This window comes from Manacus candei, unplaced genomic scaffold (genome assembly GCF_025592945.1).
Source record: "Manacus candei isolate 608988 ecotype Guabito, Panama unplaced genomic scaffold, ASM2559294v1 h1tg000017l, whole genome shotgun sequence".
NCBI lineage: Eukaryota > Metazoa > Chordata > Aves > Passeriformes > Pipridae > Manacus > Manacus candei.
This window is the reverse complement of record NW_026138065.1, coordinates 21,952,473-21,973,971: the sequence shown is the minus strand read 5'-3', so window position 1 is coordinate 21,973,971 and position 21,499 is coordinate 21,952,473. Positions and strand designations below refer to the sequence as shown.

The 21,499-nt window shown below is 35.7% G+C and overlaps 1 protein-coding gene across 9 annotated transcripts in view; it reads left to right on the top strand.

Annotated features, from left to right (window-relative positions):
• USH2A (usherin) overlaps positions 1 to 21,499 on the top strand; it is a 379,342-nt gene that overhangs the window by 93,971 nt on the left and 263,872 nt on the right. For all 9 annotated transcript variants that reach the window (XR_007903998.1, XR_007903997.1, XM_051783908.1 and 6 more), the window contains one exon: positions 6,050 to 6,280. Coding sequence is in view for 7 of the 9 variants with exons in the window: in XM_051783908.1 (XP_051639868.1) it covers positions 6,050 to 6,280 (231 nt within the window). In the remaining 2 variants the exon portion in view is untranslated. The remainder of the gene's footprint in view (positions 1 to 6,049; positions 6,281 to 21,499) is intronic.

The window sequence follows — 21,499 nt, the reverse complement described above, 5'->3', positions numbered from 1 at the left end:
TTTTACCAGGTCTTATGCTTTTTTATTATTATTATTTCAAAAGAAGCTTTTTCTTTGTGGTTTTCCCTCATGTAGGACTCTGAACTGGTACCTTGGAATCTATAGAACTGTACTAGCTGGTACCAGTGAGAGATCTGATGCTTTAAAGGTGTCTTTTTGTGACAATATATTTGCATAAAATTATGAATTACCAATACAAAACATGCATGTCTTCAAAATTTTTCAGTGAGGCAGAGAAACACCTCTTTATTCCCTGCAATTTCTGAGGTTTCAACAGGATGAAATGAGCCGTGTGAGTGCTTGGACTGGTACAATTGCTTATGCTACTGATCTCAAATCATATAGTCAAAGAGTGCCTTAAACAATCTATACAGATATGTTTCATTAACTACTATGTGACTAAGCTTATTTCTTGTAATTAAGTTTGTCTTTCCTTTGCCCTTAATTTTTTTTTTTTAAATTCATTTAAAAAGCACTTTTTAAGACACAGCAAAGTATGGCTTTGTGATTGCTGCCATTTACCCCAGCACATTGTATTCCCGATCCTTCACTTTTGATGGCAATTACAGGGTTCAGAAGCTAATTTGTAGAAGATATTCTTCCAGCACCAGCTGCATCTGGCTTCTTGGCAGACTTTTCAAGCAGTTGTATTTGGTGGCTTTGGAGTTGCCTCTGGGTTTGCTGGGGTAATTCTGGGCTGTCTTACACTCCTTGATGTCGTTTTCTTTTTGATTACCCTTTTAATCTGGGTAATTTGTCCATTTTTTCCATTCATGGATAAGGTCTGGTGCAAGCCCTTTTCAAAAGCCTCATTTGTTTATGCCTGTCATAGACTGCTCTTCTACATAATGCCATGCCTCAATTTTAAAATCACCGATACCCATCAAATAGGGAGTAAGTAATGTATATTTTCCTTTGTTACAAAAGAGAAATACGAGGGCCATTTGCTGCTGGCCTGGAAACACAGATTGTTTTGCATGCATGTACATAAGTCTCTTCATTGTGAATAGGACCTAAAGTGATTAAACAAGCACTCTTAATATGTTAATTTATAATTTTAATTACAACAATCTTGTATATATAGTCATTAGTGAATACTAATATAAATATTTTTCTACCTTTTTATTCATAATGCATAAACCAATCATCCAGTTACTTCTCGGCAGTTGCCTGTTTCCGTTTCATAATACAATCTTTGTTCTTAGTTATGAATGCATTTTGTTCATTCCTGTCTTGAATAATCCCTCATTAAGCTAGTCACTTTCTGCTCCATGCTAAAAAGGAAAAATTATCATGCAAATGTGGCATGCCATATTAAAAAGCACATTACCAAACACTTTTGTTACTGTCCTTCAATTAGTTTCCCTTCTTTGAATTTAATTTCATTTGTTGTTAAACTACTGACTTGATGTATGGACTCATGAATTTGAGGCTGCTGCCAAGAATGTAGCAGGAAAAAAAAATCAAAGCCTCTTCAGAAAGCTACAGAGGCAAAGCTGAAATGAATTTGCTTCACCTTTGACAAGAACACTTGAGCAGCACTGGAATCCTCTGATGATTCAGCTTGGCTAATTATCCAATTATTTATTTCAAGAATAAAGACGCTGTTTTACAATTAGAAAAGTGTAAAGTAATCTGAGAAATTTCGTAATGACAGATGACTTAAGTAACTTCTGAGATAAATAGAATCTGCTCAAACTTGTCTTGCCAAGTGTTCAAGCTGTAGTTAAACTGCTCTTTGAGTTTCAGGAAATTAGTAGGGATGCAAAAGTTACTTGTTTCCTCTACCCTACCAACCACATATTATACTTCAGAAAATAGCTCAAAACAGCTCAGCTTGTTCTTTTTCCTCTCTGTCAAATTTGCAAGGTTTTTAAGCTGTGTTTAAGTTGCATTCCTCTTGATTAAAAGCTTTTGGTTCAGAGCAATACTTTTTAATTGCCTAATAATATAAGTCAGTTCTTAGGAAAGAACCGTGCATTTAGGAGTTCATTTGCAATATAACTGAAAAATTCATTGCATGGCAGTAAAACAATTTACTGTTAATTACAAGGAGAAGAATTTGCTGTACCATGCTCACAGATTGCCATGAATCATGCAGCACTCCTAGAGATTTATAACAGATGTGTAAGTGGGATGAATTAGCAGGGTTTAATAACAGAGACACAAATCATGCAGACTTCAAGGAGCTTTAATTGATATACTAGAATGTGACGGGCATGAATCACTCAGCCATTCAACAGCACTGTAACATATGGTCAGCTCAATATGCTGCATCTTAAATCGGTTGGTGAGTCGTTGGTTGTCCCATATGGTGGAAGCAATATATTTTTCATGATTTTTAAAAAATACACTGTATTACATCTATTTTAAAAGAAATATGATTGCAAAATATCCACGTTACTAAATTTTCTTTTGGTGTCCATTGTGCGTGGGTATCATTCTTTTTGGGAAACAGTCCAAAATGGACTCTATAAAGAATATCCTAAAATTTCAAAATATTGTCAGAAGACATAAGTGTTATTACTTGACTCGCTTACTGTTGAAATGACTGATACTATTGTGAAGTGCAGAAAAAGAGAAAATACCAGAAATGCGATAGCAGACTTGGGGTCCCCTGAACTAGTAACTGGTAGCAAAAATGAAATAGTGAGGCATGTAATTTTGCCTGCAATTTTGCCTGCACTCCAAGATGAAAAGAAAATGTGTTTTCCGTAAGTTTTTGTCCTCAAATTTACCAATTTTTATGTTTTAATTTCTATGTATGCATTTTGAATTCAACTTAACAATAATTAAAAACTGTATACTTTGTATATATCCTTTATACTGTCTTCCTGAACTATTCAGGGTGTCTAATTGAAGGCTTTGGTGGAAGAGCACACAAATACCTACCTACAGTGTGCTGAGCAGGAGTTACTCAAACATATGTAGGCCTGTAAAATTTAGCCACAGTGTAAATATGTTATTCCTGGGACAAGAATCTGGCAGAGTATACAAAAGCTTTAGCAGTTGTATTAGTAAACCTGACAGACTTGAGAAAGGAGTATTGTATCCTTAGAACCATGGCTGCCAGAATTTAATGTCAACAATTAAAATTTATTTTGATCCTTACCTAGTGTTTATTACTGTTTGTATACACAACAGACCTTCCTAATACAGAGATGCACTATTAGATGGAATTACCATCTGTTCAGAGTGAAATGCTGGCATCTGTCTTCGAGCCTAAAACTAAAATGATATTATTTCAAACAAAACAAAATTAACTGTTCTTTACTTACCAACTTCATTTTTGTGTACATGTGTGTGCATAAACACGTGGGAAAGGCTTATTTGTAATAACCTGTGTAGCAACATCTATATTTAGATATATGACTTCAACGTAAGCTGTATGGACCATCTGTCTTTATTGGTCTTTTCTCTGCCCTCTGCTACACAATGGCATGCAGCAATCATGGCCTTTTAAATACTGTTTTAGCTTTATAATATATTAAATATGTATTATATAGCAAGACATTAAAACTACATAATTAAAATACACAAAAATGTGACTTTGAATCTGCTAAAATGCAGTGCGCTCATTATTTTGACAGATGTGTCTTAACAGAACGTGACTAAAAAAAAAATTAAATAGGTAAAATTATAGTCGATTCATCTTACGGAAAGTTGCTACAGGTACCACAGTGACACCTTTAGGAAAATATATACTGTATCTTTTAGTCTTGAATATTTTTAATTTCAGCATTTAGTACCCTGCTGGGCTAGTGCTACAGATTTATTTTAAGTCCTGTCTGTTTCTGTGTGGTTTTCTATTTGGGTGTTTTTGCTAGTTGTTTTTTTCTTCTTTTTTTTTTTTTAATACTTATGTAACCTGTTCTATACAGTTTTCTGCTGTCTTGATGCATAAGAATTCTCAAGCATCTACGAGACTGTAGTTTAAATACTAATGTCAAAGCAAGGATGTTACTTTCTGAAAGGGTAGTCTTCTGTTCCATATATCAGAAAATAATAAATTGTGTCATGCCAGTGTTTAATGCGTGTACACAGTGCATTAACTGTAACTGTAGTACATTTATTTGTGCTAGAGGAGACTTGAAAATGATTAAAAAATCAATACTTCCCTGTCAGAGAAGCAAGTGTTACGATGCATTTAAGTAGTTAATTGCATAAGCCCCATAAAAGCTTCAGGTTTGGGTATTAGAGATGCCATAATTGTGGTCCAAGTAACTGCCGTTTATTAATACTAGAGTTTAAAGGCAGATATAGTTATTGTCATGAGTGATAGTCAGCTGGATGCATTTTAAAAATAATGAATTTTAGCGTTTCTGTTTTGCCATCAGTAATCTGAACTGGAGGGCTCAACCTCTTCAGTTCTCATTTAAAATGCTGACGTATGCTAGTTCCCTCAAAGGTGAAGTTTTGATTGTTAAGCCATGTTTTCTATTTAAACTTGTGCATTAATACCACAATTCATTAGTGCTATGCCCTACTTATTCAGGAAAGCTTATGACCTCACGCTGCATTACTTCAATTTTGACATTGTAAATTTCTACCATCGTGTGAGATACTAATTAGATTGTGAAGTCATAAATGATACCTAAGCAGGAATTTACAGCACATAGTGCCATTGGCAGTTTCCCAGTTCCCCCACTCCTTGCATCCTCCAAGAAGAATATTTATCAAGTTATGGGGCGTGGGGGACAAAGAAAAAGAAAGAAGTAATATGCTACCAGCAAATAAGAAAAATGAAAAATATGTTAATCATCTTGGAAATGAGCGAATATTTAAAAGGATGTTATTAATTCATTTTAAATGGAGCAATCTCTCCTTTCTCTAAAGAACTCATGCTATGTACAATGCTGGGCTGTGAAGTAATATGTCAGATTTTGAAGGCCCATATTTTAATTCGGGTTTTATTGTTCTTGAAAGGCGTTTATTGCTCTTTACTGTGTCATTATGGGAACAAGTAATTTTTACAAGTTGTCATTGTGTTTCGCTTCCTGGGTACAAATGAAGTTTCTGTTGTTAAATCCTTTTCTTTATCAGGGAGAGAAGGGGAAGAAAAAAGATAAGATGTATATAGATTCTGTACATAGTAGAATGTTCTTGTACTTCTCCAGAGATGTTTCAGTGGTGGTCCATTTCTTTCCCACCTGTATGGCCATTGAGCCATTATCCAAACAGGTCATGCTGCCCTCCAGTGGCTTACTGTACAGTATTTTACAAAAAAAATGGAATATGTTTTGTTAATAACTCAGCTATAGAGTTACTAATGCTATCAGAATTTTCAAAAGACTATCAAAGTATTGAACTTAATGGTAGGAGGATCATCCTAATAACATAAGATAGTTTTATGTTAATACCTTCATGGAAACAATCTTGTATGGCATCTTATTGTGCACCAGTATTGGTGAAGAAAAGTTAGAGAGGATCATTTTCTTGAACTGAATAATTATTATCTGAATACATGCTAATGTCTGGTGTGCATATAATGAGGAGAACAATATGATGAGCCTTCAGTATTTAGACAAATAACTGTTCTGCTCCTTTTTGTGAGGATAAGTCCACTGACAAAAGACTCATGTTGTCATGTGCCATGCTGAGATGTAACAAGAGTTAATTAACTATTCAGATTCTTTTTTTGTTTTTCCCTCACATCCGTTGTGAAGTTCATACAGATACATACTTACAGTGAGTATGGAATGAGAGGCTGATCAAGGAAGGAATACAAATATACTTTTTATGAAGATGCCAATTAATATTCTTAAAGATCAGGAAAAAGTATTTTGGATATAAGAGTAGAAACATTTATCCAAAGCTTGAATAAACAAAGTGTATTTCTTGTGCAATTAAAACTAAGTTTTTATGAAGATTAAACATGTTTCTTGTTTTTTATTTTCTCCTCTAATTAAGATTTTTTGGATATTTGTGTTTATTCTTAAGATGATCAGAAACTGAAGCAGGACATTTTGCAAAAATTATGTCATGTGCAATTATTAGTTTCCCAAGTATTATGGATAAAAATACCTAGACAATTTTTATTTATCCACAGCTCCAAGAAAACTTAATGCCCCTCGTGTTGAAGGAATAAACAGCACAACGGTAAAGATATATTGGAATGAACCTGAAGAGCTTAATGGGCCTTCTCCCATCTACCAAGTGGAAAGGATGGATTCATCTTTGGGTACATTTAGCACAGAAGTAATGAAAGGGGTCCGTTTCCCTGGAAATGGGTATTACAGATTTGCTAGTTCCACTCTCCCCACCAATACTTACTTTACAGGTAAATGAGTTTACTTACAAATGTACTAATTGTACTCTGCATTTGTTTTACCATTTATTATCATGTCCTATATAATTTTTATTTTAAAATATATAGGTTTTAATTTATTAATTTAATGTGACAGTTAGTGATATACGGACTATTTTGATTCGCAGGTAAAAAGCCTGTTGAAAAAACATTGGATGTGTGAGATTTGTATTTCTTTCTGTTTGGACAGAGAGATGTACATGACAGTGACTCTAGCTGCATATTTGACTCATTTCTGAGTTGTAAACATAAGACAGATTTTATTTATTCTTCTGGGATAAAAACTTTTTAATTAGTTTGCTGTGAATGCTAAGGTGTGTTTTATTTGGTATCTTTCTGACGATTCCTGAGGTTGCATAAGCACTCAAAAAGGTCTGTCTTTCATATTCAGAACATTTGTGTTGTGATCTTGGTGTTTTGGTTTTTTTTTTTTTTTTTGTCAAGGAAAGAAAACATCCTGTCAATCCGACAGAATTCTGCTGTTTCTGGGCCTTTGGGTATTTTTTTTTTAATTTTTTTTTATTAGTTACTTATTTTGGAACTGAGAGTTTTTCATATGAAAGCAGATTTATGTCCTGTTGTGATGACCCACAATGGGTCATCACGTCTGTGTTCTGTAATTCTCATCATTTGCTGATGTCTTTTCTTCTGGGATAAAGCAAAGACATAGACTGTATGTTTTTTGAAAAAAATTAACTTGGTTGACTGTTTGAGATGTTGTAGACATCTGTAAATGAAGTAATGCGTAGGCATTCATGAAGTGTGAGTGTTTAAAAGAGGAGACTGACAGCAGCAGGGGGAAATCCAAAATGAATCTAGGCAACCCTAAGAGCAAGCATTAGCTTGGTGCTAAGGCCACACCACGCAGTGACACAACTTAACCCGGTGCTTGTTTGTTAAGAGAAATAAGGACTGCAAAAACCATGCAGCATTGTTGACACACAAAAGAACACTGAAGATTTGAAGAGCACTTAACTGACATGCCCTTGTCTTCGGGGTCACCGCAGGTAATTCTGGCAGAAATATTTGTGCACAGATATCTCGATACTTGCAAGTATGGGTGTGAAAGTTCAGGTTTTGTTTAAAATAGAAATCAACTTCTTGCCTCTCTATGATCACTCAGCGTATCTGACTTAAAAAAACAAAGTTGAAGATGACTTCAGTTTTTTTTTCTGGCTAGGTGCTTACTTGTCAAATAATAATAACAAGTGATAATGTGTTAGTTAAATATTGACGCCGTGTTGACTGGCAAAACCTGTCTCTGTGTGGGAATCTGTAGGAACAGCTGTTGGGCTCCTTTCCTCATCCAAATTGCTTGATGGTTTTCCTGACATCAGTTTGCATCCTTTATTGTATATTTAGCAAAAAAACCTCTAGTATGTTTCTTCTGTTGTGATGATCTAAACACCAAAGGAATTGTGAGCTGCAGTTTTTCTCACTGGAGCTCCAATCACTGCAGTATAGTTAAATAGTTTAATCAGACAGGTAAAGAATGATGAGTATCATTGAATTTCATACTTCTCATCAGAGTGTGGGGGAAGACAGTGTTATAATTGGGATTGTTAACGTACCTGTCTATTTGTAACCAAGCAAGCTCAACACCAATCTACCCAGGGGTTGATTCAGTCTAGGGTTTGGTTGTGCTCTGTAAACTGAGACTGATGCCTTGAATAAAGTTTATTGTGATGACTGGGGTGATCTGAGAGAGTTTGGACAGACAGGTTGGGAAAAGATGTTAAAATAAAGCTCCCTCCATGCTGGCACCTGATGGCTGATGACTGTATGGATAAATATAATTTATCATAGCTTTGGATTGTGTTCTTTCTTTTCTACTAGCTATTAATCAGAGTATTTGGAGACAACCTAGAACTAAAACACACTAGAAAATTTGTCCAGACATCTGCTAGTAATGACTGAGAATGAGGTTAAATCAGTCTGTGTTTGGTACATAAAAATCTGTAATTCTGGTTTGGCAACTCAATGAAGTTTTTGAGAAGTATTAATCTGGGGTTTTATTAGTAGATCATCTGTCCTTCTTACAAAAAATGATGACAAGTCCAAGAGAGTTTAGAAAGACAGACACTTAAGGGAATGAAAAATATTTTGTAACTGCACTCTTCAGTTTTGTTGTTGAGACCCTCTCTTATAACCAATGTCTGAAGACAAGCAGTTGGCAATTGTGCTTTATGGATGGAACAGCTTTAGTGTGCGTGCAGCTGTGTACATTTTTGACACAAAAGTGTGCCAGCTTGTATATGTCAGTCAGCAGACAGATACTTCTCGGTGTGTCTGGGAACTCCCACTGTTAATCCAGAAAAAGATTGATCAGTTTATTCATTGCTAATAAATGCAGTTGTCCTCACTACCTCCCTAGCTGGTCTTACACTCCAAGGTGCAAGTAATAGGGGCAGATGTATTATCTGGGAAATTTTCCAAATTCATCTTTAGAAAAAAAAGTTAGTCAATAAACACTGGCTACACTAGGCAGTGTCCTTCTGTCTGTAACAAAGCCTCCAGCTGCACAGGAAGATGTGCTCTGAGTACACATTAGATGAGAGAAAATCAGGTAAAAAAGAGGATTTTTTCTGCTAGAACTGTCCTTATGCAACTTCTCAGCTCTTCAAACTGTGAAGAAGTGTTTTAGGCATCTGTAATATCATTTCCCAAATGATGCAGACTTGATTTCTAATACTTATTCATATCCCTTGGCATTCTTAGATACAACAGCATTCATTGTATCTATCAAAATACTCCAAGGCAAGGAAGTGTTAATGTTCTTGTTTTAGCTAAGGAACTTATCCATCTCCCATCACTATGAAGATTGGGGTATTCAGGTGTTTATATTCATATCTTCCCCGTGACATAGCAAAGTGCATGATTCTGATTTAACACAGGGGGAGCTGAAGTTCAGGTTCTACTTAATGCAGGACTTTATACTTAAAAGGTCCTCTAGAAATGGCTAGAGGATTTTACAGATTATTTATTTTGTGTGATTTGCTTTTATTGGTACAACTTATGTGATGTGGATGTCAATCTGGAGTCAGAATGCTCCAGCAACACTGTTGTGTTTGTCTTTCTGGTTCTCTAGTTGTCAAAAGAGCTACTATCTATTTTATACAGGGTGTAGATAGGCAAACTTGGAGTTCAAAGAACTATAAACAGTTGAGTGTCTGAATATCTTTTAAAATTCAAATTATACTTGTATTATCTCTTTAATGACTGACTCTAATGGCTAGGTCCAAAAAAAGCCTAAAGATGAAGGTAATGAGCATGATGGCATGTAAACCTGGCTTTCACCACTAACAAATAGGTGAGAATATTTTGTTCTGCAGGAAAGCAGAACAAAATGTCTATGTGTACTTTATAGGAGAGGAGTACCAAGGCTTATAAGTGAGATCCTTCAAGGCAGTTGAATAGAATCCATGGGAAATAGCATGCTGAACTGCTGAAATGTGTGTGGGTGTCAATATCAATAACAAGCCAGAGATATATTTAGGAGAACATTTTGCCCCTTGGGTTAGGACTTGAGGTGCCTGAATGGATGAAATAAAAACTGATTTAAGGATTTTGATCTGTGTAAACAAGTCCTGCTTAGGATCAAGTTTGGTTCTAATTTGAGGCGCTACTGTCTGTTCCGGATTTGTAGTTTAGAAATATCTCCTGAGGATTAAGCATCTTTAATTGTTTTTTACAGAGAGTCAGGGATGACATTTTTATTTGAAAACAGGACTCCCTGAGAAAGCACATAAACACCCTACTGAGTATGGTGGTGGATACTGTGCCTTCAGATAGGAGTGTCACTGTTTAAACTTGGTAGAAAATCCTGTCAATAGTATTTTCGAGAGCAAGTATACTGGATAAAGCTCCTAAACATGGATAAAGGGAAATTTAGTTTTGAAGTTTTATTAAGCAAATAGATGCCAAACTACTGATTGTTTTAGAAAGGAACCTGTGGGCCCAAAGAGCAACTGATTGAAAATTGAACCTTGAATTTCCTTGACAATCAATGACATCTGAGCTGGGAGTTTCAGGATATAGTTGTCTAAAGTACAGTCGCACATTACACAAATCACTTATTGGAATCTTTCCTGTTGCCCATTGCCAGGCAGAAAGTCTGTGGCAGAGCTGATGGGATAGGGCATATTACAGTTAGAAAGGATAGAAATTGCAATCAGTTGGACACATGGATGAATGAGAAAGCTCCTTGACTCCGTGCTATGGAGATAGAGCTGGGCTCCATGGGGAGAAACTTGATGCATCCGGAGGGGACTGCATGAACTGCCCACTGCTCAAAGAGGGACTCGCCACAAAAGAAAGAAACTGCAGAGTAGCAAGATGGCTGTGTAGAAGGGGACATTCCTCCCAGCCTCTCAAAATAAGACTGCTTTTTAAATATAACATTGAACATAAGTTGACAATTCATTGTAGAGGATTTTGTAAACAATATGCATATTCTTTCTGTGAAATGGAGCAAAACAAATTCTCCAAGCATGCTTTATTCATTGTTTCAAATGCAGTTTTAACTTGATGTCAGGAGTTCTAGTTAAACATCCATGTGAGAAGGGTGGCCTTTACTTATTTAGTGATAAAATAATTAATTTTGTCAGGTGGATAAAAAAATTCTTTGTGATATTTTAAAAATAATTGAATTAGCTATTAATATTTTAATGTCATTCCTCTTGGATGCCCCTTGTTTAAAAAGAAAATTATTCATGTAATATTGATCCAAATGCAGTCCACTCTGAAGAAACTTTTTGTTCTCAGCCTTGCTTTGAATCCAAGTTTTCTGAAATAGGACACTGCACTTAAAAAGAAGTAGGTCTTGCCTGGACTACGTAATCTTTGCTAACCTCCTCATGATGTGTATCAGCTCTGTAATAATTAGAAAATAACTGTATGAGGTAAGATGTTAATATATTAAACATTACAAGCAGAACTTTTTTACAATGACAGTTTTAGTGTCATAAAGTGGTCTTAAAAATGTGTATTTAAAAAAATATATATATTTCTGCTAGTGTTTTTACTGCCAACTTCTGGCTCAGATACACAGACATTTCTCAGAGTGGGGAATCTTTCCAGTAACGATGTTTCTTAATGAGTTTACCATGGAACACTGCACAAGCATCGTTTACATTTGTTCTGAGCAGAAGTGCTGAGAAGGACTGTGGTCATTCAGTGTTGCATCTCCCCATAGCTCTTCATCCCAGTGGACTGTCTTTGCAGTAATGTAAAACGAATTCCACTCCATGTAATCTTGAGCAAACATTTGATAGTTGAAGGTGCAGATATTTTTATTAGTGTGTGGAGCCAAATAAACACACCTTTTCTAGCATCCTAACAGAAATTTATGGAATGCATTGTGACTGAATACCAAGAAAATTAACACGATTAAAGGTCTTAAAACAACGTAAGAGGGAAAGCCAAAAAAATGGAGTGGTTTAGAAAAACAAAGACTAAAATGAAACACAATGATGGTGTTAAAATATATAAAAATGTGTAACTTAAATGAAGGGAATCAACTTTTCATGTCTACTGAAAGTAAAGCAGCAATGCAGTCATAATAAGCTGAAAATACAGCAAAATAGATTGTAGACTGTATTCCCAGAAGAGTTTTTTCCTAAAAGATTCAGGTTAGTTGAGCAAAAGAATTCATTTTGTGAGAAAAAAAAAAAAACTCTGACAATGCAGATTTTAAAGAATAGTTGGATGAGCATTTGTCAGGAATAACCTGGGTAAAATTGATTCTCCTTTGGAGTAAGTGGATTGATTCTGTGACCTCTAAGAATGTTTTCCAAACATATATCCTATTATAAACTCACACTAACCCAATGAAACTAGGAAAGATGTTCGTTTCACCAAATAACTTCTAGGACGAAAGAGCTGCCTTTTTTTTTCTGATTGAAAATTTTCTATAAAGAGAGGGAAGGTTATATGAGTTGAAAAAGTTTTGCTTCTATTTTATTTTTTCTCCTCTAGATATTTTTCAGCATTTCTTTTTATGACTAATGATTTGAGATGGTAAGAAATTAATTTTACTCAATAATCAGAATAAATGTAATAATTTAGGATTGAAGAGAAATCATCTAGTCCAATCTCTTGCTAGACCTGTTTAGACCTTTGTTTGAGTTTTCTCTCCATATGTAGTCAAGTGTATTTCCAAGAATGTTCCAGTTTCCAGTCTGACCAGACTTTTGGTTAACTTTCCCCCCTTATATCTCTACAAAATTTTCTGCATTTGAACCTATGTCCATTGCCTTTTTTTCTTTGTCACAATAGAGCTCTAAGAAACTGTGGCTCCATCTTCATTGTATCTTTCTCTGTGGTAATTAAAAAAGACAATAACTTCCTCCATCCTTCCATGCTTAAGACTGAACAAACCTTGTTGTCTCAACCTCTTCTCATATGTTGTGTACTTTGGCCCTCTGACTATCTTGGTGCCCCTCCACTGGACTCATTCCAGTCTGCAAGTACATTTTTTGTTGGTTTTGGGTATTTGGGTTTTTCATTTGTTTGTTTAGTTTGTTTAGAGTTTTTGTTTGTTTTGGTTTTTGTTTGGTTTGGTTTTTGTTCATTTGGGGTTTTCTGTTTTGATGCGTTTTAGTGTTTTATTTGTTTGTTTTGTTTTTGTTTTGTTTCATTTTGGGGTTTTTGTTTTCGTGTGTTTTATTTTTTTTGTTTTGTTTGGGGTTTTTTTGTGGTTGTTTTTGTTTGTTTGTTTGTTTTTAATGCCAGAGTACCCAAAACTGCACTGTAGGACTTGCATTGCATTTGCTGGATTTCACAAGGTTTCTGTCAGCCCATTTCTCCAGCCTGTTAAGACCTCTCTGTTGCAGTGTATCCACTGCAGCCCTCTTTTTTTTTTTTTTTTTATTGCCTCCAAACTTTTTGATAGCACACTCCATCCCATTGCCTGGGATCCATTTTAATGAATAAAACTGTTAAACAGATTTGGTCCCAGTAGAAGTTTGTTGTAAATGCTGCCCAATGGGCTTTGTGCCACTTATCACAAGCCTAGGAGTCCTGCTGTTAAGCCACTTTTTGCTCATTTTTATAGTCCACCTGTGGTCCACCTATTTCTCCAGCCTGTTGATAAGAATTCCTTAATCTATAGACACAACTTTACAGCAAATGCTGTTAAATTTGTTTGCTTCAGCTTTGCACTAAAAAGATGGAGAGAACTGGAAGAGGAGGACAGAAATCTGACCTTTTTGCTTAGTTTGGCTTTATGTATTCTTTGTCGCCCTGCTGGCATTTTTTCCAGTCATAGCTTTTTAAGAATCAGCATTTTTTTGTTTCATTACATTGAACTGAAGAAAGTAAACAAGATTTTCTGAGGGAAAAACTATTACAAAAGAAATTCTTACACCAAGCTTTTGAATACTGAGAGAGAAAGAAAGAGAGAACATTTGTGTTGCGGTCTTTAAGAACACACTTTGTGTGTTAGGGAACTTTTAATAATGCCAATCATTTTTCAGACTTTTATATTAACTCATATGCTAAAAAACTCTTGGAATACTTGCATTTTGTTGTGTCCTTTCTGGCTAGATTGTTGCCACAGGACTTGTCCTTAGAAATTCTTTTAATTTTTATGCCAACTTATTACATTTTCTCCTCTTGTCTTCACAAAAGAATGATTTGAACCCACATCTTCATCTTCTGTGAAAGGAAGATAAAAATCTCCTATATCAACGTCAAGTGGCTGGCTTCAGTAAGAAGGAGAACCATCCTTTTTTCTGCCTGAGAACTGTTTGCACAGAGATTTTAGGTAGAATTTTATCTTAGTACTTAAAAATGAATTCACAGTTTCATCTTGAAAAACACATTCCTTCCTTTCTTCCTTTTGAATCCCAGGAAGCCTAAAGATAGGGAGAGAGAGAGGAGCTGCATATAGAGAAAAAGTAGTGATCCAGCACAACAAAGTGAACTCTGCTGCTTTATGAACAAAACAACTTAAAACATTTTTGAACATGCACAACAGGGACTTAGGCAACAAATAAGCCAAGCTGATGCTGACCTTGCCAGTGTTACAGGGGTGATATTTTCACCAAGATGAGCTGATTTTTTTTAGGCACTGACATACTTTCTATCAGTACACATAGCTGCTTTTTCTTTTTTTAGTGTAGTCACTACAGAGGAGAAAAAAAAAAAGAATCTCACCTTGTGTATCATTTTTCATATTTACATCTTGCCTTTAATAGATCAACTATGCAGTATAAACTTTGACACACGATTGCAATTTTTTTAAAAAATCTTCTTAGCATTAGTGCCAGAGTAGATTTTTGCCAGCATTGTGTGACATTCTGCACTGCGTGGTTAAAAACAGTTAAAACCAGGGTTTTTTTGCTTGTGCATGGAAACTTTTGGAGCACATAGTAGTCCCAGCTGTGGAAGTTGTAAGAGCTTTCCCATTGTTATATCAAGCTGCCAGTGGAAAGGCCCTTTCCTAGACTAGAGCATAGTTTCAGCTGTCTGTGCAAAACTAGTTACAGAACTGGGTCTGTTGATTATCACAAACACACCACATGACCTGTACTCTGTACTGAAGAACAGCAGTTTTTCCCCTTTTGTCACAACTCTAGTTAGGCTTTCATTAATTTTATGTAAACATGATTCAGTATGTTGGAATGTAGCAGGCATTTTCTCAGTAGGTGACCAGCCTAAGAATTAGCAGAAGAAACAGTTATGGAAGTGCTGTGTTTTGCTTCAGACATGACATCTTCTGGGATTTTCTCTGTGCTTGTTTACCTCTAAGAAAAGATGCAGGATGGAGGGACTTGTTGCGAGGGAGGTTGGATAGTACTGAAAATTACAAACATAAAGAAAAAGTTGGAAGTAGAAGCTACACAAATGCATGATGTTTATTTAATTAAAAAAAAAGAAAAAGGAGGCAGTGGAAGGTACCAAGCATCTCTTGATGCTTGTATACTCTGTGTTAAATGGAGGCTTATTTCACTTCAGTTAAAGTAAGGGCTGAAATAATCCCTAAAGAATCAAAGAAAGAATTTGATCAAAGAAAGAATTTGAAACAGGTTTGAACATAGAAAAGAGTAGTTCAATGGATGTTCACCTTTTGAAGGTGAGAATACCAGGTTTGAAAGAGCCCTCAAGGATCATCAGGTCCAACCTTTCTTGGCAAAAGCATTGTCTAGACAAGATGACCCAACACCCTGTCCAGTCGAATTCTAAAAGTGTCCAGAGCTGGGGAATCCACAACTTCCTGGGAACATTATTCCAATGGCTGGTTGTTCTCATTGTAAAAATTTTTCATCTTGCATCCAACTGGAATCTCCCCAGGAGTAACTTGAACCCATTAACACGCATCTTTTCTATGTAACTCTGTAGAAAGGGAGTCTCCATCTTCCTTGTAGCCACTCTTTAAATACTGGGACATGGTGATAATGTCTCCCTTGAGCCTTCTTTTCTCAAGGCTGAACAAACCTTTTTCCCTCAGCCTTTCCACACATGGCAGGCTTCCCAGTACTTTTATCATCTTTGTGGCCCTTCTCTGGCCCCTCTCCAGCCTGTCCACATCTTTTTTTGCACAGTGGGAACCAAATCTGAACATAGTGTTCCAGGTGTGGCCTGAGAAGCACTGAGTAGAGTGGGATAGTGACATCTCTCCTGGTGATGTCTTTGGTGATGCAGCATCCTGCTTGCTTCGTTTGCCACAGCAGCATGCTCTCCGTTCATATTGAGCTGCTTGTCCACAAGATCCCCAGGTCCTTTTCCCCAGCAGGGTAGATCCCAGCCTGTGCTGCACTCCTGTTTTACATTTTCCCAAGTGCAAGACCTTATATTTTCCCAAGACCTTATATTTGTCTTTGTCCAACTTCATAAGGTTCTTGTTAGCCCATCCTTCCAGTCTATCCGTGTCTTCCTGCAAGGTGGCTCTCCCTTCCAAAGTGTCCACTTCTCTCAGTTTGGCGTCATCACATCTCATCAGGGCACACTTGATCCCATCATCTAGATCACTTATGAAGATACTAAACAGCTTTAGGCTCAATATTGGTCTCTGGGTGACCTCACTGTAACAGGTTGCCAGTTACCATTCCCCTCTGGGTGCTGCCTGACAACCAGTTCCCCAGACCAGCCACACAGACCATCGTGCATCAGGTTCTCTCTGAGGAGAGAACAGCTGGCAGTGGCCAGCTGTATGGAAAGCCTTGGTGAAATTGAGGTAGGCAATGTCCACTGCTTACCTCACATCCACCAAGGAGGTTTCTTTGTTGTAGAATGCAGTCAGGTTTGTCACACACAGTTTGCCTTTGGTGAATCCATGCTGGCTTTCCCCAGTCATGTGCTTCATCTTGACTTGTGGCAGCCCGCAGGAAGATTCACTCTGTAACTTTCCCAGGGAATAAAGAGTGATGGGCCTATAATTTCCTGGATCATCCTTTAAACCCTTCTCGTAGACGGGAGTGACATTAGCTTTTTTCCAGTCTTCTGGGATGTCCTCTGATCTCCACGACTTCTCCAAGATTATGGAGACTGGCCTCGCAGCAATGTCAACAAGCTCTCATAACACCCTCAAGTGGATATTATCAAGTCCCATTGATTTGTAGAGGCCAAGCTCCTGTTCACATACAAATTCTTCCTTTACTGACAGTGGGTCTGTGTTTGCATCAAGCTTGATTTTTGTTCCCAAGGCCCAGGATCCAACGGTGCTGGTAAAGAGAGGGATGAAGAAAGTGTTGAGAACTTCTGCCTTTTCACCATTGTTGGTGACTAATTCACCTATCTTGCTTAATAGTGGGCCAAAATTTTCCTTCTGATTCTATGGAGAGTTTTCAACAAGGTTGCAGCAAAGAGATATTTGCCACTGGACTGGAGAGATACTTGAAGTGAAATTAATGCTTTCTGGTACGTTTGGCCCTTATTTACATCATTTTTATAATGGGTTATTTAGTCCAATGGCTTCAGACATTGTGTTTGACTAATACTGAACCTTTAAATTATTTCTGCTTTTAAGATACAAATTCCTTCCCATATTGTTTTTAAAGGGTGAAGATGTAAATACTGAATTATGTATTGACTAAAGTGTGTGAGGTGTCATGCATTGATTATGATTGCATTGTGAATTTGATCAAGAAATTTTCATAATAATAACATAAGGAAGCTTTTCACCTTCTAATTGATTTTCAGGGTGATTAAATTAAGACCTTGTCTAAGTATGACTGTCCTTATCAATTACGGGCAGAATAGAGAAATTAAAGGATTAAAAATTTACGTGTGTTAAGATTCAGTATTTAAGGTCTAAAATCAATCAGATCATAGACTGAATAATTCCATTATGGAAAAACTATCATTCAGGATTAGACTCTGGTAATTTAGAGGAAAAAAACCCAACTGTCTGCACTAATACATATAGAAAAAATTAAGTTTGCAAAATTAAGCACCTAGAGCTCTGGAAATGGAGTTAAAATAAGCAGCATGAACTTAATTGAACTGTGTTGTATTTATGTGTTATGATGGCATGTAACCAGTTGATTAAAACTGTCTTTCCATAGGTTCTGTGTATGGTATGGACCAGCTGTTGCCTTTTAAAAATTCTTTCTGTTGCCTATATGGCTTTATGTCTGTCTGACTGTACTTATGTATTCTTAAGTATATCACAGAATATGCAGATTTTCTTTTTTCCTGTTCTATTTTCACTGAAGTACCTGAATACTTAGTAATCATTGATATTCACTAGTACAACATTTACAGTACTAGTTTCATTTTATGAATAGGGACCTTGGGTAAAGAAAAAAGAGGAGTGAATGCTAATGTTGAGTGCTTGGTTTTACATAGGTGGGACCTGGGTTTTCAGAGTAGTTCATGCCGCCAACCCATTTTCAATTAGGACCACTTAACACTTTCACAGATCTCCGTGGAGTTGTGTAAATGCAAGCACTAAAGAGAATGAAGAGTGGATAACTCTGAAAAGTTTGACTTAAGTGATTTACCTCATATTGAATAAGAATTTCGTGGCAGAGGTCAGGACAGATTTCTCCAGAGTGACATTGAACTGTGCTAGTCGTTCACTTTCATACCCCCTTCCTCTTTCATTAAACATCCACAGAGCACTACATCAAAAAAGACAGGCTTCTGTGCACAAAATCCTTATTTGCTACATGAATTCTGTTTTAGTTGCTGAACATCATAAAATCCTTGAGGCAGATATCTTATGGGAAATGTGTGTTTGTATAATTGTAGACTATATCATTATTCATTCTCTATTTGGGTATGCGTTAATTTTTTGTGGACAATTTTGGTTTTGCATTTCCTAAATTTTGTGTGTTTACTTTTATAGACTTAGTGTGGCCTAAATAGTTATTCTGAACAGTAATTAAAAGAAAAATTCCAGTGTCATAGGAGAATCCCAGACATATCCATCATTTGGAACTTTGCTGATGAATACAGATGTCAATGGGTAGAAATCTTTAATATTCATGAAATCTCTTTCTGATCTGAACTATAAGAGACATTGCTGCATTAGATGAACATCTGTATGTGAAGGGTGGAGTGAATGCTTTTCTGTTATCCTGTGTGTTTACAGCAACATGTGTTTTCAGTTGGGTTTGTAAGGAGAGTTCTTAGTAGTGGTTATAGGTTCTCCTGATTTTCTATTTACCCCTCCCCACCCTGTTTTTTTCTGGGTTTTTTTGGTTGTTTTTTGGTTGGCCGATTGGTTGGTTTGGGTTGGGTTTTTTTTAAATTTCTTTTACTTTTTCATTTTTTTCCCCCCAGTTTTGGCACTATCCATGAATTGTTTCTTGCTTTTTCCCCTTCCGCCCATTCTTTTTCTTTCATGGTTTTACCATTATAATGCCTTTGATTGTCTTCCTTCTGTGTTCTTCATGGTGTTGTCTTCTTTTTTTTCATATTGCCTATCACAAAGTAGTAGAAAGTTAAAAAGGCCTTTCTAGTGTTTAGCAAACCATCAAAATTTGGTGTCCAGGACCAATTTCACACAAAAGCCTTCTTAGCCCCTACATTTCGAAGACGCAAAGTCTCCATCCAAATGTGATTTTTCTTTGAGAATTTCACTACCATCCTCTACCTAACCATCCTGCAAAAAGCTACTTCATGACGTTGATAAATTTAGACTTCTACTTTTTTTTTTTTACCTTGGGATAATCACACTCTAACAAATTCACGTCTCTGATACATAGAAAGAAGGAACAAAAAACCTTAAATCCTTTTGTTATTTAAGATTACGAGAGCGATGTAAATTAATTGTTCAAATTATTAATGAAAAAGTATTTGGCAAGAAGAAAATATGGTTAGAAAAGATTTTTTTTTTCTTTTACTTACAAAGTATGTTTTAGAAACAAATTATACACCATGTTGAAGTTGAAACATTTTAATTTGGCTAAATCCTTTTTAGTTATTTTATATATGTACAGAGTTTCCAGAGATTATAGTGAGCTTTGTCATAGGAAACACCACACAATACTGTTGACACTAGAATGACATGCTTTCTCACACATTATGTGCTAATATCTTTTTTCAGTAAATGTATATTATTAAAAAAAGATTGAACTTAAGAGTAAAACATACATTTAATTAAATATTACTTCTATCTTGCTTGTTATTTTGACTTGTAAAGTGTAATCCACTTCCTTGGTTTTTGGGGCTATACACTGCTATATTTTTCAACTATGAACACAAAAAATTGTAAAATTATTTATTTTTTTGAGATCCTTCTACAGAATTACATGAGAATGCACTTATGGGATCTCTATCTTTTCTTCAATAGGTTCATACTTTCCATGAAATGTGCTTGACTTGATAGACTATCCCTAGTAGAAAGTGGAAAATGTAGATGGACAGAATTTTAACTTCAAATAACTGCAAAGTTATCATGCAGTATAGTAACTGAGAATTCAGAAAACAACTGTTAGCATAACCATTAGAATGAAAACACAAACCTGCCAAGTAGTATTGCTCTGGTATAAGGACCCTTTAATACAGTGACAGAAATGTTATATCCTAAATTAGTGGAGAATTTATTGATCTTGCTAGCAAATTGTTGCATGACTTTTTTTTTTAATTAAAAGCTATTCTAGAGAATTATATACTGTACTGTAGAAAGATCTCAAAAAGTAACTATACTCTATCTCTGTATGTACCCAAAATGAGATTTGACTGAAAGTAGTTAGATCTGTGCCTACTGACTTAAGATCCATAATACCTTAAGATTAATTGGGAGCATAAATGGAGACGCTGACAACCTGGAACCTTGACTGCTTAAAATTGCTGACCCAATTACAGCTAAGCCCTTTGCTGACATCTTAATATGTCTGTTTAAACTGGTAAATCACCACCATTTCGGTATGTGCTAGGGTTGGTCCATCGGATGAAGGAAGATGTAAGTTTAATTTAAATAATTATTGACCTATTATGGTCTTTTCGTTTCACTTGTACTGCTCCTCTCAAGGTAAGCAATTATATTTTTATGGTATTGGATGGTAATCAATGTACAGGAGCTATCTTTATTGATTTAAGTAAGGCCTTTGATCTGGTAATCACCAACTATTGCTGCCTAGACTGGCCTTAACTATACTGGATTTTACTACAGTTTATTTGGTTTTAAAATATACAGAATTTAGAATTGTATTAAGATCTTGCAAGCAAAGTAAAAAAAAAATTGAAAATCCAAAAGATTTGACTTCAAAATCTTCCTTAGAAATTGGAAACAGATTTTTTTTACAACCCATGCAGTTTTTTCAATTTTAACTAATTTTATATCAGCAACCTGATTTTATTTTCTTTAATATCTAGCAGATGGTCCTTTTGGGATCAGTTTTACTTAGTGGGAAAAGTCTGGCATTTTATTTTTTTTAATTTGCTACTAATATTGGACATTTTTGGGAGGAAAGTTTGGTTCATGGGTTGTTTACTTCATTCTGTCTTATACTGTGAATTCAGAGTTGCAAACTTCTGTTCTTCCATTTGTGGATGGAAAAAAATCTGAAATTCTTATTCTTTTTTTTAACCAATGTGTGCATTTAGTGCAATTTTTTTAACCAATATTCATATCAATGTGTTGGGTAAGAATGATAATTGAAATATTGGATCTTAATCATAATTTGCCGGTGGTACCTTGAATATCTTCCAAAACAAGTTGTTCTCATTGTTTTTTTCTCACTCCTCATTTACCTACTTCTTTTTTACCTCTGGCTTAACATTCTTCTCTTTTTTTTTTTT